This window comes from Tauraco erythrolophus, chromosome 14, assembly GCF_009769465.1.
Source record: "Tauraco erythrolophus isolate bTauEry1 chromosome 14, bTauEry1.pri, whole genome shotgun sequence".
Lineage (NCBI taxonomy): Eukaryota > Metazoa > Chordata > Aves > Musophagiformes > Musophagidae > Tauraco > Tauraco erythrolophus.
In genome coordinates, this window is record NC_141478.1 from 19,275,323 (window position 1) to 19,294,060 (window position 18,738).

At 40.7% G+C, this 18,738-nt stretch overlaps 1 protein-coding gene across 1 annotated transcript; it reads left to right on the top strand.

Moving 5' to 3' along the window:
* Window positions 1-8,336: 8,336 nt before the first annotated feature.
* LACTB (lactamase beta) lies at window positions 8,337-17,395 on the top strand. The gene is made up of 6 exons (XM_086620220.1): window positions 8,337-8,594; window positions 9,540-9,606; window positions 10,423-10,613; window positions 10,961-11,306; window positions 12,732-12,897; window positions 15,496-17,395. The coding sequence occupies exons 1-6, from the start codon at window positions 8,337-8,339 to the stop codon at window positions 16,037-16,039; spliced, it is 1,572 nt and encodes a 523-aa protein (XP_086476346.1). The 3' UTR covers window positions 16,040-17,395.
* Window positions 17,396-18,738: the final 1,343 nt, after the last annotated feature.

The window sequence follows — 18,738 nt, forward strand, 5'->3', positions numbered from 1 at the left end:
CTATTTAAACTACAGCAAAACCAGAAAGCTCTGACGTGTTTTTCCCAGTTGCTCTTGTCCTTATGTCTGTTGTGCCTTTGAAGCAATAATGAAGAAATCATTATCTCTACTGCAGTGTGAACAGCAAAACGAAGTGTATCACTTTGTTTCAGTTATAGATGTATGTCTCAGACAACATGGGGATTTCTCTTCGTTTCGATTTTATTTTCGTGTTTGAGAATTTACAAGAACACTAGCTGTCCATATAAGAAATGCTTTTTACTCACACCTGTTGTTTAAATTTGACAGGCGCCAAGTCAAATAGGAACTTGTTAGCTTTCATTACACCACTTGGAAAAACTGCCGTCATCCATTAAGTAGAGCACAGCTTCCCCTCCAGCATCAGTACGCCTTGAACTTGATTCTCTTCTGATGAATGCATCAATATCTTGCTTGCCTTCGCACTACAAGATTGTTTTTATTGGAGATGAAGGGGCGAAAAGAATCCAAGCTGAGTGGCAGACATTAAGATGAGTATGCAGGTAGTAAAACTGTTCTGCTGGGCAATGTTAATCACACTAAAGTATAGCTGTAATTTAAGTGCGTGTATGTGTACCTAACATACACAGCTCTATACCATGAAGTATATATAGCATCTAAACATGGAAAACATTTTGGTTTGGTTCAAGGGTCATAGAAATAAATAATAGTGTTTCCAACTCAAACACTTGACGGGTTATCCAAATGGCAGGAGAGAAAGAAACTGTCCCACACTTAGTGCTTACTGCAGAAGTCAGTCATCCCAAGCAGTTGTCTTCCCTCAGTAGTGAAATTTTTCACGTTATCTTAGTTGTTTCCCATAGATCTGCATGTAAGGGTACAAAAGAAATACCTAGTTTAGTTTTTGCAATGACCCTGTTGCAGCACAAATTTGTGTAAATGCCATTAACTTGATTTATTTTACATGTATGGAAAGGGGATAGAGTAAAATCCCTTCTTACTGATCCGTGTAGCGTATAGTAATTGTGCACTTACACATCTTTAGAGAGGCTCTTTTGAAACATGCCTCAGCTTGGGAGCAATTAATACGAAGCAAAGGAATGGAGTTTGTAGTATGCATGGACTCGCTCCCATAAGAATACGCAAGCCCAGTGCCAAATGCCTCCACCCAAATATCCGAGATGTTACTAATTTGATAAGAGGCCTTTTCCTGTTTTTCACTAGCCTATGCAGTTTCTCAAGCTGTCTGTGCTCAGTTCTCACAAAGAGCACTTTTAGTGGCACAGAACATGTCTGCAGAGTGAAATGAAGGTGTAATTGCAGCACAGATAGGTGAAACCACACTAGAACCATAGCAGTGAATGTGTAGAAAATGGGCTGGCAACCACCGTGCAGGTATAGCTGGGTGAGTATTTGGTATGAACTGCAGAGAAGCGTTTGCTTATGACACTAGTTATCAGTAAAAACACATGCTGGAGCTTCAAATAATGTTGCATGGTTTGGAAAAAATACTAGAAGAATAGATACTGAGAAGGATCTAGAGTCTTCTATCTAGAAGAACAGATAAAAGACAGTAAATGCAAATCAGGGCTCTATTCTTCATACAGGGATATGCCTGAAGATTCACATACAAAATCTGGAAACATGTCTTTCCTCCTGTGGCTGTATCTGTCAAAGAAAACTTGCCTGTTGTTTTTCTTCCTGGCTTGTAGACACCTGCTGTGGAGGTGGCACTTGACCTTGGCGCTTCAGTCACCTGGTTCGGTTCTCTCCCAAGTCAGTCAGTCAGTGTCAGGCAGGCAGAGTTCTCACTGCTGCATTTCTTGGCACCTAGATGTCTGGGACTTGTTTGTTTCGTTGAGCTTTATATTTGGGGGAGAAAGAGTGGAAAAAGAGGTAGTTAACACGTAATTGCAAAGAGCTCTTCCTAGAGCAAGCTGGAAAGCTTTCCTAAGTGCCTGCACTTTGTAATTGTGTCTTTGGGCAAATGAGCTTCAGAATGATAGCTTATGGTTAATATGTTTAAGCTTTTAAATGTTTTACACCTTCCCTGGTTTGTTACTCTGTTTTGAGGCAACATACCTAGTCTGAAAAGATACACTTGGAAAAGTCAAGTCACTGCTGCTGTCTGGTACCTGTTGCATTGTGTGAGTAGTGGTTACACAAGCCATTGTTTTCCATGGTGTATTGTACCTCTACCTGCTGAGCCGGGAGAAAAGCTGGAAAGGGTAAAAATTTATACACAGCAACGGAATTCTGATGATAAACGTGAAGCTGTTCTCGGAGACAAAATTGTTTAATCTTCTCTGTGCTCAGTTTTCTGCCAGAAGAGATTGTTGCCTGGAGAATAACTTCAGGAAAAACAGGAAATAATTATGTATGGTTTCTTTTTATTTTTTTTTCTTTTTCTTTTTTTTTTTTTTGAGGGGGGAGGGGCTGGTTTTCTTTTTTTACACTGATGTAGTTCACAAATGTTCCTTCATTACTTACTTTCAGCTGGTGACAATTATTTTTCCTCTGAGTCCCAAGGGGTTTAAAGTAGACCCTGAATTAGAAGTATGAGGAAATCACCACTGAGAAACTAGAGTTTAAAAACTAATATTTTTGCAAAGAAGAAAAAGAAATACGTGCACCCTTTGGCTGGGCTGTAACCACAGCATGGTCTTTTCAGCATTCCTTTCCCTAATGTGCAAAATATTTCCCAAACTCCCATCCTGTTGTTTCTAGGAACTGTGTCAGACTGCATGCAACTTGTCAAACTAAGGCAGTTAACAATGTGGCACTATAAAACCCTTTCATATTCTATTTTATTGAACGTAAACAATCCCCAGGTGACACATCCTGATTACACAGGAAAATGGAGTAAGTTGAGTTATGTTCCTTTTATGATGTGTGTGTCAGGGGAAAAAAAAAAAATAAAGTCACCAACTTGTGGTGCTGCTCAAGTCTCCAGGTGTGAGCTCCTGCTTGGAGGGCAGGGACAGCCCTGCTGGGCTCCTAGTTGAGCTTGAGGACCAGTGCTATCTGTTAACTTGTGATGGGGACATGGACGTGGCACAACTGTGCTTCTGGTGTGACTACAAAAGGATCAGTGTTCCTGTGTAGTGTAGAAAAGGTACATCATGTTTAACTAAACTCCTCAAGATTAACAAATATCTATATCATAGTTCAAGCAGAGCTGATGATAAACATGTTGATCTCAGTGCCTAAAGACCCGCTATTTTTAATGCTGCTTTTTCTACTGGTCCAGACATCTTACATCTTTAAAGATCTACTCCTGGTTAACATTTCTCAGCGAAGTTGTTGGAGAATTGACCCACCCATGACCTTAGTTGAGGAAAAAAACCCAAACTACTCAGGGAAGATTTTAATCTTAAAGCTGTGAGTAGGCACCTATTTGTGTACCTTTTGGGGAAGGGATGCCTGGGTTTTGGCTGGGTCTGACTTTCCTACCATAGAAGGTTATTGGTGCACATTGGTGGAGTTAGCACTGTTACTGAAATGGCACATACACCGTAGTCATGCAGGTATTAACTTACTTGATAAGCAAATAAAAATACTCTGAGAAATGCCATACTGACCAAGAGCAAACTAAAAATGTACGTGGATGGGGAATCTGTAATAACAGTTCAGAGAGACTGTGACAACCAAGAGGGATCCCGCTGCAGTGGAACCACCCTTTTGCTAACTACTGGTTAAACTGGTAACGATTCTTACTGCCATCTACTGTATGAATGCTTCGAGCCAGAGGGGAATAAAAATTCTCTCTCTTGGTTCTCAAAGAAATGAAATTGCTTCTTAAAAGAGAGAAAGAAGAGCTTGATTTCTCTCTGCATCTAACATTCCCTTTATTTGTCTTCTTTTCAAATTCAGAAAGAATTTGGTTTTTTAAAAATCTTTCCTATACTGAGTGTAGAAACATCAGGTATGATCAAGGGAATCATTATCCCTTTACTCTTTGCATTTTCCATCAACATCAGTTTTCCCTAAGTCTATGTATACAAACATAGATAATATTTTTAATTGCTGTTTTCCTACTTTTCTTCATTTTATCTAACACAAACATAAATTACAGTCCCTTTTGACAATTTTAGCTTTTGTCTGTTAATTATTTTTCCATTAGATTCAACATTTTTAGATCCAGAAATCTTTACAAAAGTGACAATCTTTGATTATTGGAATCCGATTGGAATAATTGGAATCCATTGGATTAATGGAACATTTCATTATTTCACAATAAATCCAAAGAAAACCAGGGAGTTTCTTCATACTGCTACTTCCTAAATTTTTAAAAGCCCCTTCGTACAAACTCAACCTGCAAGCTTCAGTTTGTGGCAGTTATAAATGGTATTTAATAGGATGAAAGAGCAGAGGTGGGCTCATGATTTCAGAACTGACTAGCCCCTTATCAGGGGAACACTAATAGGCATCACTTGTTTCCTGTCATTCAAATCTTAGATGTTGTTTGTTAAAAGCATTAGCTATCTTTTTGATTTCAATGGAAATGTTAAATTTAAGGGCATGTCACTGGAAATTTTGCCACATGAGCTAGAAAAGCAAATGACATCATCATAGCAAAAATACTGAGATCCAAGTCCAGACCTACAAGCAGGAGCAGCCATAATAACATCTGTTAAATGTTACTGAGATACCAGGATCCACAAAAGCAGAAATGGAGGACTGACAGAACTGATGAAGCGGTTTTCAAAATGCCTGGAATTTTTTTTTTTTTTTTTTTTTTGAGTCGTGTTTTAGGAAATACTGATGAAGCCCCACGATTTGCAGATACCTGATGTTTCCACGTACTGCTGACCACCAGCAGCAGAATGAGCATGTTACACCTTTTGATGGCAGGCTACACCACTGCAGAACAGTATAAAAGCTACAGCCCACCTTGTTGTTTTCTCCCAGCTCACACAGTAACAGTATTATGAAAAAGCCAGTGAACGCATTAGTGTACAACTAGAAGAGCAAGATGACGAGGAAGATGCATAAGCACTTTGTTTTAAGGTCTCGTGTTATTGAGCCTTTGGTGTTTGTCTTACGCAAAGGCTATAAAGCCTTAAAGGGTTCTTGATGGTGAGACTCTGAAGCTGGCCTGCGTTGAGGTGAGTGAGCACAGCCCTGCCTTGCGGAGAGACCCATTGTGTCGCTCCAGGCATGTCTCTTCACACAGGCTTTTCAAATCTAGTAAGTACAACTTGGCAAGGAGGCAGAGCAGAGGAAAAGACAGCTGGTTTAGTGCTAAACCATGTGGAGATTTTCCACCATGCCAGAGAGGTCTCCAGATGGACTTTTCTGGCTGTGTTACCTAAGGAAGATGGATTACAGCTGAGAGTCTGTGCCTATACTTCTAAGTGACTGATGGACAAGGATAGAAGAAAAACACTGAGGTTTTTTGTTAAATTTAGAGTAGGATTAGCCTAGTGCTTGCTGTTCCTATTTTCAGTTACTATCAGTGGGAGCAGAAAATTCTCAAAACCTTATAAGCCTGATATCTCAATTCAAAGTTAACGAAAACAGCAGCTTAGAGGAAGATACAACAGATAACCACAGGCCATGCTGTGCTACTGGATTTAAAACAAAGCTCTTCATTAAGGCAATCAAAGAAAAATGGCAAGATCCATTTCTGGCTTAGGCCCATTCAAAAGTGTGATGCCAAAGAACGTTCCTTCTGAGCAGGTTGATGTAAGAATGCAGAGAATCCTGCTTCAAAAGGCTTCCAGAGACAGTTTAACACAGTGAAAATGAGTTACGAGAAAGTAGATACAGCATCTTGTACCAGTTGGGTATGAAGTTGTACTGTGATAAGCAACAGAGTTTCATTGAGAAAATACTAATGAGAAATAAATGCCTGCGGTGAAAAGTGTACCATCTGGTCTGCATTTGACTTCACGCATGAAAGCTTTTTGTTGTGACTTCCTGCCAAATCCCGCAGCTTTTGAGATCGTCGAACATGAAGGAGATTGAACTCCCTAGGTTAGCATCTCAAAACTTTCTCCTTGCAGAGCATATGTGGAGTTCTAAAAGGACACACTCCCCACTTTTGCTTACAAGTGTGGCTCAGTTTTTTGCATTTTTTAAGCTGTTGTTTTCTCTGTCAACATCTATAACATTTATGGATTGGCCATTATTAAAGGTTGTTAGCTGTTGTTCAAGAATCCTTCAACGTGTATACATTGGGTTTTAAGCCATTGTCTAACTAGCCCAGAAAATCCCCAAGAAAGAAATGGCAACCCCCTGCGCAATCCATCAAACTGAATACTGGGCTTTCTGCACAAGGAGCTTTCTGCATTGCTAGGTAATGATACATCCTGGTCAATCTATTTGTGATTTGCAGGGTTTTACGTCCTTAGAACAGTCCAGTCTAAGGCATTTCCTTGAGAGAACTGACTTTGAACTGTGAAAAAGAAAGGCTACTATGAATATTTCTCAACTGTTTGGATGCCACTGCATTCACCGTAGTATGCCAGGGGCTCTGCTGCTTTTGGTGTCACCTCTAGAATTTTCTACTTATCTTGGGCCATGGCGTGCTTAGTTATCACTCCCTGTCTTCCCCTCTTGCACTTGGACTGCTGGACTAGGTAGTCTGGAATCCAGAAGAAAAGCAGTAGGAGTGCTAAAAAAAGACTGAAATGACTTGTTAATGAGGGCTTTTTTTATCCAGCTTTGGACCTAATGTCATCTGCTCCAGTAATTTCACAACAATGACATCTAGGAAGTGGATGACTGAGTATGTTCGTGTACACTAATGAAGATGTTTTGATGCTCTAGTTAGACATGTGGACCAGCAATTCCACTGACAGCATTGATTGGCTCTGGATTTGCCTTTGCATTAGGCACATAACAATCTCTTTAATTGTCATAAAAGGCTGATGTGAGGATCCCAAATCTGCAGACTCATCCACTTGGCAAAGCTCACAAAAGTCCTGGTTATTGGATGTATCCTTGGATGGGACTTGGATCTAGCTAACACGCTGCCTACCTGTCAATCTGAATTTGCTGATGCACTGAAAATCCTTCTTTCCTTCTGCCTTCTTGAGTAGTAGTATTTGGTTACTCTTCAGTCTCTTTAGCTTGCTGCTCAGCCAACATTCCAATCATTAAAGAGAGCTATTAAAAGTTTATTGGAAACCAAATATGTGGAAGGTTTTGAGACGGTGTAAAAGCATCAATTGGAGGGCATTGCCATCTCTCCATAGTCTCTGTCTAAAGAGAGCAACAACATGGAAAAACTACTTCTGTGAGCAAATGCTTGCTGTGCCGTTGGCACTGCTTTAGGCTGAAATTTTACTCTAAAGCTAGCATTGGGAAATTCAGCATTTGTAAGTAATTCTTCATTGATCTGGATCGAATATGCTCATCTTGCAGTTAAAAGGTTTTATCTTGCTGTTAGCCTAGCTTGCCCTGCTGTACTTCTGCCTGGCATGCATTTAGCAGCAGGCTTTTTTCGTTGGATCCTGCCATCATTTGCTGTGGAGTGCAGTTACGATCAGAAATTATGTCGTGGCTGGAAGTATCCTTCCTCTTCTCTCCTTCTCCTTTTCTTGTGCCATGAAAGTGTTGGTTAAAACCAGCTTATTCTGTCAGAGCAGCATTGGTGCTGGAGGAGTGACAAACTTAGTTCCATCAGGAGAAGGGTTAGGTGGTGCTGAGCTCGCTGGGAGACTGGTGGGGGCTCCCGTTACCCAGCAGAGAGGAACTGTGCTTTAAAATCTTTCTTTTTAAGGATTCTTTCCTTTTAAGGATTAAGGATTTGGGGAGGCTTGACGGGGATTTGGTTCATGTTGCCAAATACTGCCTGTAACCGCGCTGGGACACGCGGATGGCTTTTAGCGGTTCACTGAGCAAACCGGCTTTAAATCGCCGTCGCCAGCCGTTCGTGAGGAGCCCGGCGGAAGCGGCGCGCCTGCCGGCCGGGCGTTCCGCGAGCTGCCCGGCACGGGGCTCGGGGCAGGTCACGGCACCGGCGGGCGGGCCGTTAGCTCGAGCCTGTTTCTAACGCGCAGTTAGTTCAGCCGGCGGAGGAGCGGGTCGCGCTGCTCTCCTCCCCACCGCCCGCTTCCCGACAGCGCGGCGGCCGCCCGGGCCCGGCATGCCGGGACGATCCCGCCGCCGCTCCTCCGGAGAGGCCCTGCGGGGCTCCGGGAGGCGCAGCCTGTGCGGCCGGCAAGACCCTTCCCGTCCCTGCCGGGGCTCCGGGCACACGCCGCCGGCTCCGGCATCGCCGCCGCGCTACGCCATGAGCCGAGCGGCTGCCCGCGCTCGATGCGCTCGGAGCTCGGCCGAGCGAGCGCTCGGGAGCGGCTGGAGCTGCCTGGCGGGGCGGTGGCGAGGCGGCGCGGCGCGGCGCAGCCATGTCCGTCCTGGCGCGGGCCCTGCGGCGGGCGGCGGCCCACCGGCAGCTGCCGGCGCTCCGGCGAGGGGGCGGCGGTGCCGGGGCGCGGCCCTGGGGCTGGGGCTTGGCGCTGGGGCTGGCGCTGGGCGTGAAGGTGCCGACGCCGGCGGGCTGCGAGGCTGACGGCGGGCGGGAGGCGGAGGCGAACCCGCTGCCTCCCCCTCGGGGCTTCAGCGCGGCCATCGAGAGGAGCAGGGACCTGCTGCGGAGGATTAAGGTGCTGAGCGGGCGGGCCGAAGGGGAGCAGGGGGTCGCACCCCGTGTCCGGCGCTGTGCGAGCCGGCCCTTATCTCCGTGCGGGCGCAGCCGCGCTCGTAGCTCGTTCCCGCGGAATTCGCGGTCGCTGGGAGAGATTCGGTGGAGCGGTGTGTGCGGAGCGTGTTCGGGAGCGCTCCCGGGCGTGCGGGACGCGCCGTGCTGGGAGGGGCTGCCCGTGAGGAGGAGAGTGAAAGACCGAACCTCGCCGGGTGCCGGGACTCTCTGGTGAGGAGCCGCTCTCGCCCGCAGGTGCCGCGGGTGCTCGTCGGGTCCCCGCTCAGCGATCACAAATGAATCGCTGAACATCACGGTAGCTGTCCTGCTGAACGTTTCATTCCTTTTCCTCTTAATGTCGTGCCAGGGAAGGCTGGCAGGGCTTGGGAGGCTTAGGCCAGGCAAAGCTTGGTGCGGGGAGCTGGTGGCAGCGCGGTGCAGTACGGGGTGTCTGAGAGCGAGGGAATACCGGCAGTATGAGGGGGAGAGAGAGGCAAGGGGGTTGTTTAAAAAGCACGTTGTAGTTACTTTGAAAATCTAACCGAAGTTCCTTTGAAACTCTGCTTCCCAATAGGTGATGTGGTTTAGGTGTTGCATATTAACTCTGCAATGTTTTGGGTTTATTCACTTTTTCTTGCATGTCCTGATCACTAATTTAATTAAATTATTAACTAAATTGTTGTATTTACATTAGATATATTTTTCCCAGTTGCTGCAGTAAAATGTCTGCTTTTCAGAAGCAGTTTACACCACTTCAGCCCACCTAGTATGTAAAAAAAATTTCAACTGTAATGCGGCAACAATATGCAGGTGTATGTGTGGGATTGCTTTTGCATTTTTCGCGTTTGGGAGAAGGTGTTTTTTAACTGTAAGGATCCTTCTTAATGTCTTCTGTCTGTCTTTTTGACAGGATGAAGCAGGAATCCCAGGTATACTAGTTGGAGTTTCTGTAGATGGAAAGGAAGTCTGGTCAGAAGGTTAGTATATGGGAGCAGTAGTTGTGCATACTGTTGGGAAGTGATGAATGTTTTAAAAATGAACAGTTCGAGCACACTGATCAGTCTGGGATTTCATCCACTTAATGCCCCATCTCTGGACAGCGGCCAGAAACAGGTGCCTAGGGAATATGAAGTGGTACTTTCCTTAGTAAACTTCAGTAATATCCAGGAATTGATAATTTATTAGCTTTCTGAATGCACTAGTGTATCTCAACAGTTACATTTAAGAACCTTTCTTCCATTTATTTGTCAGATCAGTCTTTGAATATACTTATACTCTAGGCATAGAGCTGTACAGTGGTCTGGTAGAATTGGGTATCGGAGGTAAAGAACTGTTCTCCCCACAGGAAGTTACTTAGTAGTCAAAGTAATGATGCCTCTTATTTGGTGATCTATCTTCCATTTGTGGGCTGAGGTGTAGATTTTTACTGGGAAGGTAAGGAGATTTAGCAGTATTCTGCTACACTGAATATTTTCTACATTGAGTATTTGACCTCAGGAGTGTAAATTTTGGCTTAATCTTCAACCTCATTTATCGTTAGGTTTGTTGTGTAGTATTAATCAGTAACTTGCGATGCCATTGGCCAATACAATGGGCTTTGATTAACTGTTCCTACTACATTAAAATGTTGTAAACTCAATTGAAGCAGGAGCAGGGATAGTCTAATGCTTCATGACCCAGTTTGGCTAGAGGAAAAACATTTTAAGGAGCCAGTAAATATAATTCATTGCAAATAACTGATTCAGCATGTCTCTATGTAAAATATTTACCACAGTGTTTTTATTTTCTTAAAGGTCTGGGTTATGCTGACGTAGAGAATCGTGTAGTGTGTAAGCCAGAGACGATCATGCGTATTGCTAGTATTAGCAAGTGTCTTACAATGATGGCTGTTGCTAAACTGTGGGAAGAGGGGAAACTGGATTTAGATGCTCCAGTGCAGAAATACGTCCCTGAATTTCCAGAAAAAGTCTACGAGGGTGAAACGGTATGTAATTGTTTATTGATAACACTTTTTTGGATTTTTATTCTTGTCATTGTACAGGTGTCTGTGTCTGGACTATTCCTGTAAAACACCAAAAATCATTTAGGCAAGTACCGATGTTTGCTGCTTGAAAAAGCAATGCTGGAAATTTGAATCTACATTTTTATATCATGTGTAGTGTGTGCATATATATATGTATATATTTTAACTAAGTGTACTATGTGATGTTTAAAAGGTCTTATATCTTTGTCTGCTCCTCATCGTGTTGAATTTTACTTTTCTGGTGATTTAGTGTGCATCATATCTTTAACGAAGACAGCTCATATTTAAATATTGTCCTTTCTACCTAGGTCACTATTACTACAAGACTGTTAGTTTCACACTTGAGTGGGATTCGTCACTATGAAAAAGATATTACAAAAGTAAAGGAAGAAAAGGAAAAGGCAAACAGAGCATTTAAACTAACACAGCCCTGTCAGGATAAAGAACAGAAAGAAAAAGAAGGCAAAGGAATCGAAAAGACTGATTCTGTCAAACCAAGGAAAGAACACGAAGGTGAGGTAAAAAAACGAAATTCAAAACCTGGCAGGAGAGACAAGGAATTTGAGCAAGAAGAGTATTATTTGAAGGAAAAATTTGAAAGCGTGATTGAATCACTGAAGATATTTAAAAATGACCCTTTATTCTTTAAACCAGGTGAGTTTCTATTCGTTTAGACAAAAATGTGCTTGTCTGGTAAAACAATTTGAAACAAAAATTTCACGTGCGGTGAGGGTAGTAGAGTCCAGTAAATCTTTAGCAATCTACTAACTTAAAGAATTATGCTTGTATAGATACCTTCTCATGGTGTATCTGCACCATAATCCAGCATGTTCAAAATGTGATGTAGGCAAGATGTAAAAGGTGATACAAAGAGTCCTAGATAATGCAGGGGAGAAGAGAAAGTGAGACCTCAAGTAGAAATAAGACTTTTGTTCCAGAAGCTCTAAGTAATGCAGTAAGTGCTATGAAACATACCAGTTACTGAATTTATAAATGCCAAAGCAGGTTATAGTTTTGGTAATAAATTTGTATCTACAAAGTATTTTGTAAGTAGATACCAACTTGCTGTATTCATGTTCTGCACCTTCTAGATACAATCTGAAAGCAAAAAATTTTAGTGAGGCTCTAAACCAGAGCTAAAAAATTCTACAGAAAGACCATAGAATCACAGAGTTGTTGAGGTTATTTATTGTTGGAATTATTTAAGTTAAGTCTAGAGAGAACTTCGAGGAACTTCAGAAGTAAGTTCTAAATGAGTTAGGTTAACAGGCAAATGATACACGTTGCTGATAAATGTGCATTTAAGAGGAGACGGGTAGGAAGGGGGATAAGTTAACCACTTACCATCTTGGAGAGTTCTAGGAACCATTTCAAGTAAGAGATCTGTCTTAACTGTAGGCAGTTTGGCAGTTGCTTGATGAGTTTCATAAAAAGTGTTAGCGTGAGAATGAGATTTAAAAAAAATGAAATGTTTTGTTAATAAATTACATTGTCTTAAATACTCATGTTAGTGTCTGTATAATCTTTCAGGATAGTCTAAAACTAGAAAACTAGCACTAGAAACACTATGGTAAAAGTGATCGTGACATTTGAAAACACTGAGCGGGCACTACCCTTGGCTTTCCGTCTTTAGGGTATAGTAGAGACACAGACAACTCACAGTAGCTGAGCGTCTTTTAAGGAATTTTATGGTTTGCTTCAGCTTTCCAAATCCAGGCATCCTTGTTAGAACTGATATGGTAAATCTTGTGGAAAGGATGTTAACTGTCAGTCTCCACATCTTGACATGAAACCTGGCTGTACATGCGGATCCCTGAAAATTTTTTTAGCGCTGCTCTTGGAGCTACCTGCACTTAGCAAGCATCTGTATCTGTTGCAGTACAGAAATTCCCAGGGCCCAGTATGGTAAGCTTGTGATTCACAGCATATTAAAGTGTGGAAGGAGGGGGAGTCTTTTGATTATTCATTGTTATATATGGTTTTATTTGCACATGTGATTACTTAAGTTTTATTCTTCAGATTCCGTTTAACCGTGCGACTAACTTTTTGTTTTCCTCTTTCTCATTGTGTTTCTTCAAGGTAGCCAGTTCTTGTATTCAACGTATGGCTTTACTCTCTTAAGCGCTGTGGTGGAGAGAGTTTCTGGGCAAAAATTTACAGATTATATGCTAAAAATGTTCCATGATTTGGATATGCTCTCAACTGTACTAGATGACAATGAAGCAATGATATATAACAGAGCAAGGTAAACAAGGATGAGACTTTTTTTTTCCCCATGACAATTGTTGCTTTTTCTATCTTTATAAAACCAACTGAATTAAGAATGTTTGAATTTATTTTTATTTTTATTTTTTCAGGCTTTTAAATGAAGTGGCTTATGTTATTTTAACCTTAGTCATGTAGCTGATTTTATGTCAGCATTACAGAATAGGAAATGAGTATTTCCTGTTGTAAGAGTATATATGGGGAGGGGGAGTGGCAAGGGTGACTGAGGTTTGCATTTATTTTGGGTACAAATAAGCAGGTAAGTGTAAACAAAGTAAAATAAAGGATTAACTAGGAGACTGTTAGGATAGATAGTTACCTTGGTTTGCTTAATATACTGACTTTTTGAGTTCTGTGGAATTGTAATAGTCTCACAGTAACGCAAGGTTTTTGTAAATTAAATTGTAGTATAAATTTTAAACAGAATTAAATTCTGTTTAAGACAAAACATGCTTTACCAATTGATTTCTTTCTGGTAACTTAAAAAAAAAAACAAACCACAATCTTCCCCCTGAAAAAACAGAGAAATTCATGTAACTGGATAATCTATTCAAATATAGGCTGAGGGTGGTGAGGCACTGGAACAGGTTGCCCGGAGAAGTTGTGGATGCCCCATCCCTGGAAGTGTTCAAGGCCAGGTTGGATGAGGCTTTGGGCAACCTGATGTAGTGGAGGGTTTTCCTGCCCATGGCAGAGGGGTTGGAACTGTGTGATCTTTGAGGTCCCTTCCAACCCTAACCATTCTACGATTCTATAGTGGATAAGGGTAGAGTTTCTGGTCTTTCTTTCCAGTCTGATTGGCCTACCTGTCTGGGCTCTGAAATTGATTTATTGACTCACCTATTAAATTTTGGTGCAGGAGAGGAATTCTGACTGAATCACAAAAAGCAGGTTATGGAAAAAGTCTCATTAAAATGAGACTCAAACTTTTTAAAAGTTTGTCTTAAAATGCTTTTAAGGAATGAAAACAGTGAACGTGGTGAATGCAAGACTTACAGTACTTACATATAAGCGTATATTTAAGTGAGCGTGTGTATGTACACACACACAAAGCAGTTTGTATTGTTTTAGAAAGAGCTTTACTGCTGTATTCTAAGATGCTTTGTGCTGGTATTTATTTTGCTTGCAAATTTTCAGGGGCTTCTCTGGCTGTAGATCTGGGTGTTAGTGATGTTCTCATAAATTATCAACCTTGTGCAGTCAAGTTCTTTTAAATATATGTGTGTATGTTAACCCTTTTACAAACTGAAATATGGTAGGGATGAAAGAATTTGGACAAACTGTTTTGGAGGTCTTTTTATGGGCTATTTATTGTTAGGCAATAAATGCTTAACAATATGCTACTATGCATATTGTTACTACATAGGAGATGCTACTATGGTGGTTTTACTTCCACAAATAGCTAGCTAGAATATACTGACATGTTGTGTTTTTTTCAATGGTTGGTTATACTATATTTCACTGATGTGAAAATGCTTAAAAATTCATGTTCTAGATCTTTTAGAGGTTTAAGTCAAGCATGTTAGCGTCTTTGTAACAGGTTTTATTGTGATTGAAAAACTGACTATAAGGACACCGAGATAATCAAGTCACTGACATAGCCGATGGTAGTCTTGGATCATTCATCTCTGTTTCTTTGCTTCAACCTTTGTTTTTCAGTATTATGGCTTTCAGAAGTTCCCTAAAAGTTTTCCAGTATAAGTGCAGATTAGATAGGGAATGTATCTCTGCACCGTTTGATAGTAAGCTTGCCCAGCCGCCCTCCCTCACCTTTTTTTTTTTTTCTCCAAGTAGTACACGGACCTCTTGTGGTCTAAAGGCCAAAGGTTTGAAATTCATCAGATTATATAGTTAGTCAACACTTCTTTTCATATGTCGTATGAAATTAATCCAGTCATGATTGGACTGTTTCTTTCAAAAGCAGAATTCATTCTGCACTCTTGTTGTGTTATTCCTGGTAGTTCTGCAGTTCTAGGTGGTAGCTTTTAATTCGTATTTTAATGACAGGTTTTGCAAGACTCTTTCACGCTCCTCACTTTTCTTGGTAGTTGCTGAACGTTCAGTTGTAGCGTATGGCAACTAATGAGGCAGTGGGGGGAAATCAATCATAAACGGAAACGACTGTCTCGGAGCAGTCACCTAAGACTTCAGTGAAATTTCAGTGCAGTGTCTGATAGTCATGGGGTAGTTGTAGGATTCCTCTTTCTTAAATCACTTTAAATCTAGTACAGGGATGTAAGAAAAATCCCGTGCTGGCTGATCCGTAGATTTCTGTCACAGGTCTTATTTGTATATTGCCTTTACTTCTTAGTATATCCTAAGAGTAAGTAGAAGGATTAGTACTTTCTTTGAAACTAAGCTTCTAACCTAAGAAGTCACCTGAATTTTTGGGTTTGCATCTGAATTTCTTGTTGATTTTTCTGCAAGAAATGTGTTTAAGAAAAATATATTTTAAAAAATTCTAAAGTTTCATGGGAACAAGCTAATACATGCTCAGTTTGCTCTTTTAAGGTAGGACAGCTTAAAATAGTTGTGCATAGTATCCGAGAATGACAAGTTGAATTTTCTTGAATTCTAGGTGTTACGTTTACAACAAAAAGGGACGGCTGGTAAACGCACCCTATGTGGACAACTCTTACAAGTGGGCTGGTGGTGGATTTCTGTCGTCAGTAGGTGACCTTCTGAAATTTGGAAATGCCTTGTTATACAGTTATCAAGCTGGACAATTTAAAAACACTAATGGCAAACTTCTTCCTGGGTACCTCAAACCAGACACAGTTGCAATGATGTGGACCCCAGTGCCAAAAACGGAAGTATCGTGGGACAGGGATGGTCAATATGCAATGGCTTGGGCTGTAGTAGAGAAAAAACAACAATACGGCTGTTGCAGACAGCAGAGACACTATGCATCTCATACGGGTGGTGCAGTGGGGGCAAGCAGCGTCCTCCTAATTCTGCCTGAAGAGCTGGACTCTGAAGCTATAGATACTGGGCTAGTGGCCCCACCTAGAGGAGTAATTGTTAGTATTATCTGTAATATGCAATCAGTTTCACTCAACAGCACTGCCTTAAAAATTGCAAGGGAATTTGATAAAGAAAAATGGGCACAATATATAGATTAAAAAAAGAGATGAATGTAACTGAACTCACTGTACTGAAACATGAAAGAAAATGGAGAAGAGTATAATTGGACTCTGAGATCACTAAGAATACATGAAGAAAAAGCATCAAAAATTCACTTAATTAACTTCTGCTAGTGGTGCTAAACTTAGGTGTAACTGGAATTAATCTCTCAGGGAAGTTTGTAACAGAAAAGGAGAATGTAAATTTGACTTCCTGTAGGACCTGTGTAAATTATCGTTATATTAGCAGGTTTTTTTCTCATCCAGTCAAGCACTTGACCAAGATTAAAAAAAAACCCTAGTGTTGATTTCTTGCACTGAGAAGTACAACAGATTATCTACCTTAAATGTTAAATTTTTGAAAAATTTCACATCTTCATTTGAGCACACAAAGACATAATTTGTTATTCTTACATTTCCAGTCTGCCAAAACTGTTCAGTATTGCTTCTTAAAGAAAAATGGTTTTACTGTTGATTTTTATATTTTTCATGTTTTTCTTATTTGCTTAAAAAGCAAAAAAACCCAACAAAGCCCAAATCTTGAAGCTACCTCCAGAATGCAGATTTATACTAGAAGTACACTTTTGTCAGAGCTGTGGATTGTTAAGAATTAGAAAAGAATGAAGCTAGAGTAATGTAAGTAAAAATCTTTTTGTTGTTTAGATGTCCTCTCCTCCGTTTATTGGACACAGAGAACGTGTGAAACTCATTTACTGTGAAATAAGGGTATTATTTCCACAGTCAAATATGCCTGAAGAGCACAACATGCTGAGCTGTCAAACTGTCTCGTTGTTTTTGAAGATACACGTGCTAACTTTGGTAGCCAGAAATGGCACTGTGTTCTGTAGTGTAGATGCTCCTTTAGATGTGAGGATTAGGAATTCAATAAAAGTTAAAGCCCATTCTTGAAGCCAGTAGTAGAAGTCTCACAGACTTTGAGAGTTTTTTTTGAAAACCATTTTTTTTTCCATTTGGAGATCTGCCTCGAGTTTCTTTTGCGCAAGGTTGAACAAGAAGTTGTGGTAAGAGTTCCAAAGAAGCATTTTGTAATCTTCAGTTTTACTGGAGGAATACAGTAACGTCTGAGTATGTTAATCTTATATATTCCATAATGGCATGGGAGATCTCCAAGATTTATCCCCACCCCATTCCCCTGCAGTTACATTGGACAGTATTTCCAGGCTGAGACAAAACAAAATATCCTTCAGAAAGGGTTTGAATACTTATGTCCCTGCACTGTTCAGCAGCTCTGCTTCTCCGAATTTCAGGAAGATGTCTTCGGTATCAGCTAGCAGAAGATAGCCTTACCTGCCGCTTTCCCAAGTTACTGCTTTTAGTATTAACTTCATAGTTGTTACCTGCCCTGTGATGAAACAAGATGCTGTCGTCTCTGTTCCTGGTGTGCCTATGATAACATTTATTACTTAAGACCGACAAACTAGGAAATTTTATTATTTTGAGGCATCAGTGTTTTACCTACATTTTTAATTGAAGCTAGTAGGACTGGTTTAGTACCCTTCAAAATTCTAATCATTCTTGTGCCTTAAAACAGTAAAAGTAAAACACCTGAAACTATTTGCTTGCATTTTCTGGCCTGCTTACCAAAACTTTACTTTTTATTCATTAATAATAGGTTGTCTTTATCTCACGAATATCAAGTCAGTAGAAGCAACACAGAACTTTTCTGAACAAGCTTTCATTTGGTCAGGCAATAAATTTGTCTACTCTTCCACTGAAATCTTTGATATCGTTTGACAGTCCCAGTACAGAAGTAATATAGGTGAGTGTCTTCTTCAATAGCAACATTTTTTTTTTTTCCCAGTCTTGAGCACCTGCTAGCTGGGTAAACATGCAGCTGCAGAAGTCATTGCCCATTTTACACAGGGAAAAGAGTAAGTAGTTCTGAGTTGTTTTCATGTTCAAGAATACATGAATAAAAATAGACCAAATATAATGTTTTGAATATAGAAAATCTTAAAAGTTTTTAACAGTTATTTTAGTATTTACAACATATTTTTCTAGTATAATACATCTGTTTTGCAAATGGTATTTATTGTTCTTGAAAACCATTTTGCATACTTGAGAGAAAACAAGTCTCACTCACTGACCATTGTGCTTGGGTTTAGACAAAGATTCAGAATGTAGAAGGTGTAGGTTTACCATTATGCTTGTCTGCATACGACCAAACATTAGTAAATGTTAAATACTTGAAGTATGCATGAAAGTGAATAATGGTAATATCTTGGTGTTTCTAACACCAAGATATTAATGACAATGGCTCACTCTCCTCATAGGATATGTTTAGCCACCCACTTGTTATATGCATCACACGTTCTTCATACTTATTTCCCATAACTTAAGGCTTAAAAAAACCTCTGTTGTCACACATACAGTATTGGAGATGCAATGATGTCTACATTTCGTCTTTCAGTACCTGGAAAAAAATGGGTCACTGACTTTCTCAATCTACTTAAGATTGAGTCCGAAGTTATGTTTTGGGATGGAAGAGAAGGCAGAGATAGAGGAGACTAAGAATCGGTCTGGCCTTAGCAATGTATTCAGGTCACAAGTGAATTAATATTGCCACTTTGATCTTGGTTCAAAACCAGTTGTTTAATGGGCTGGCATTAAGTGTAGAAAACTTAAGAGCAGCTTTCATGATAAATTTGCTCTTAGTTAACCTTTATTGTGAAAACACA

Excerpts from the sequence above, each read along its gene's own strand:
- LACTB (XM_086620220.1), top strand. The coding sequence starts at position 8,337 with ATGTCCGTCCTGGCGCGGGCCCTGCGGCGGGCGGCGGCCCACCGGCAG. Across the intron at positions 9,607-10,422 it reads AAAGGAAGTCTGGTCAGAAG|GTCTGGGTTATGCTGACGTA; the intron begins GTTAGTATATGG and ends ATTTTCTTAAAG. Across the intron at positions 11,307-12,731 it reads CCCTTTATTCTTTAAACCAG|GTAGCCAGTTCTTGTATTCA; the intron begins GTGAGTTTCTAT and ends TGTTTCTTCAAG.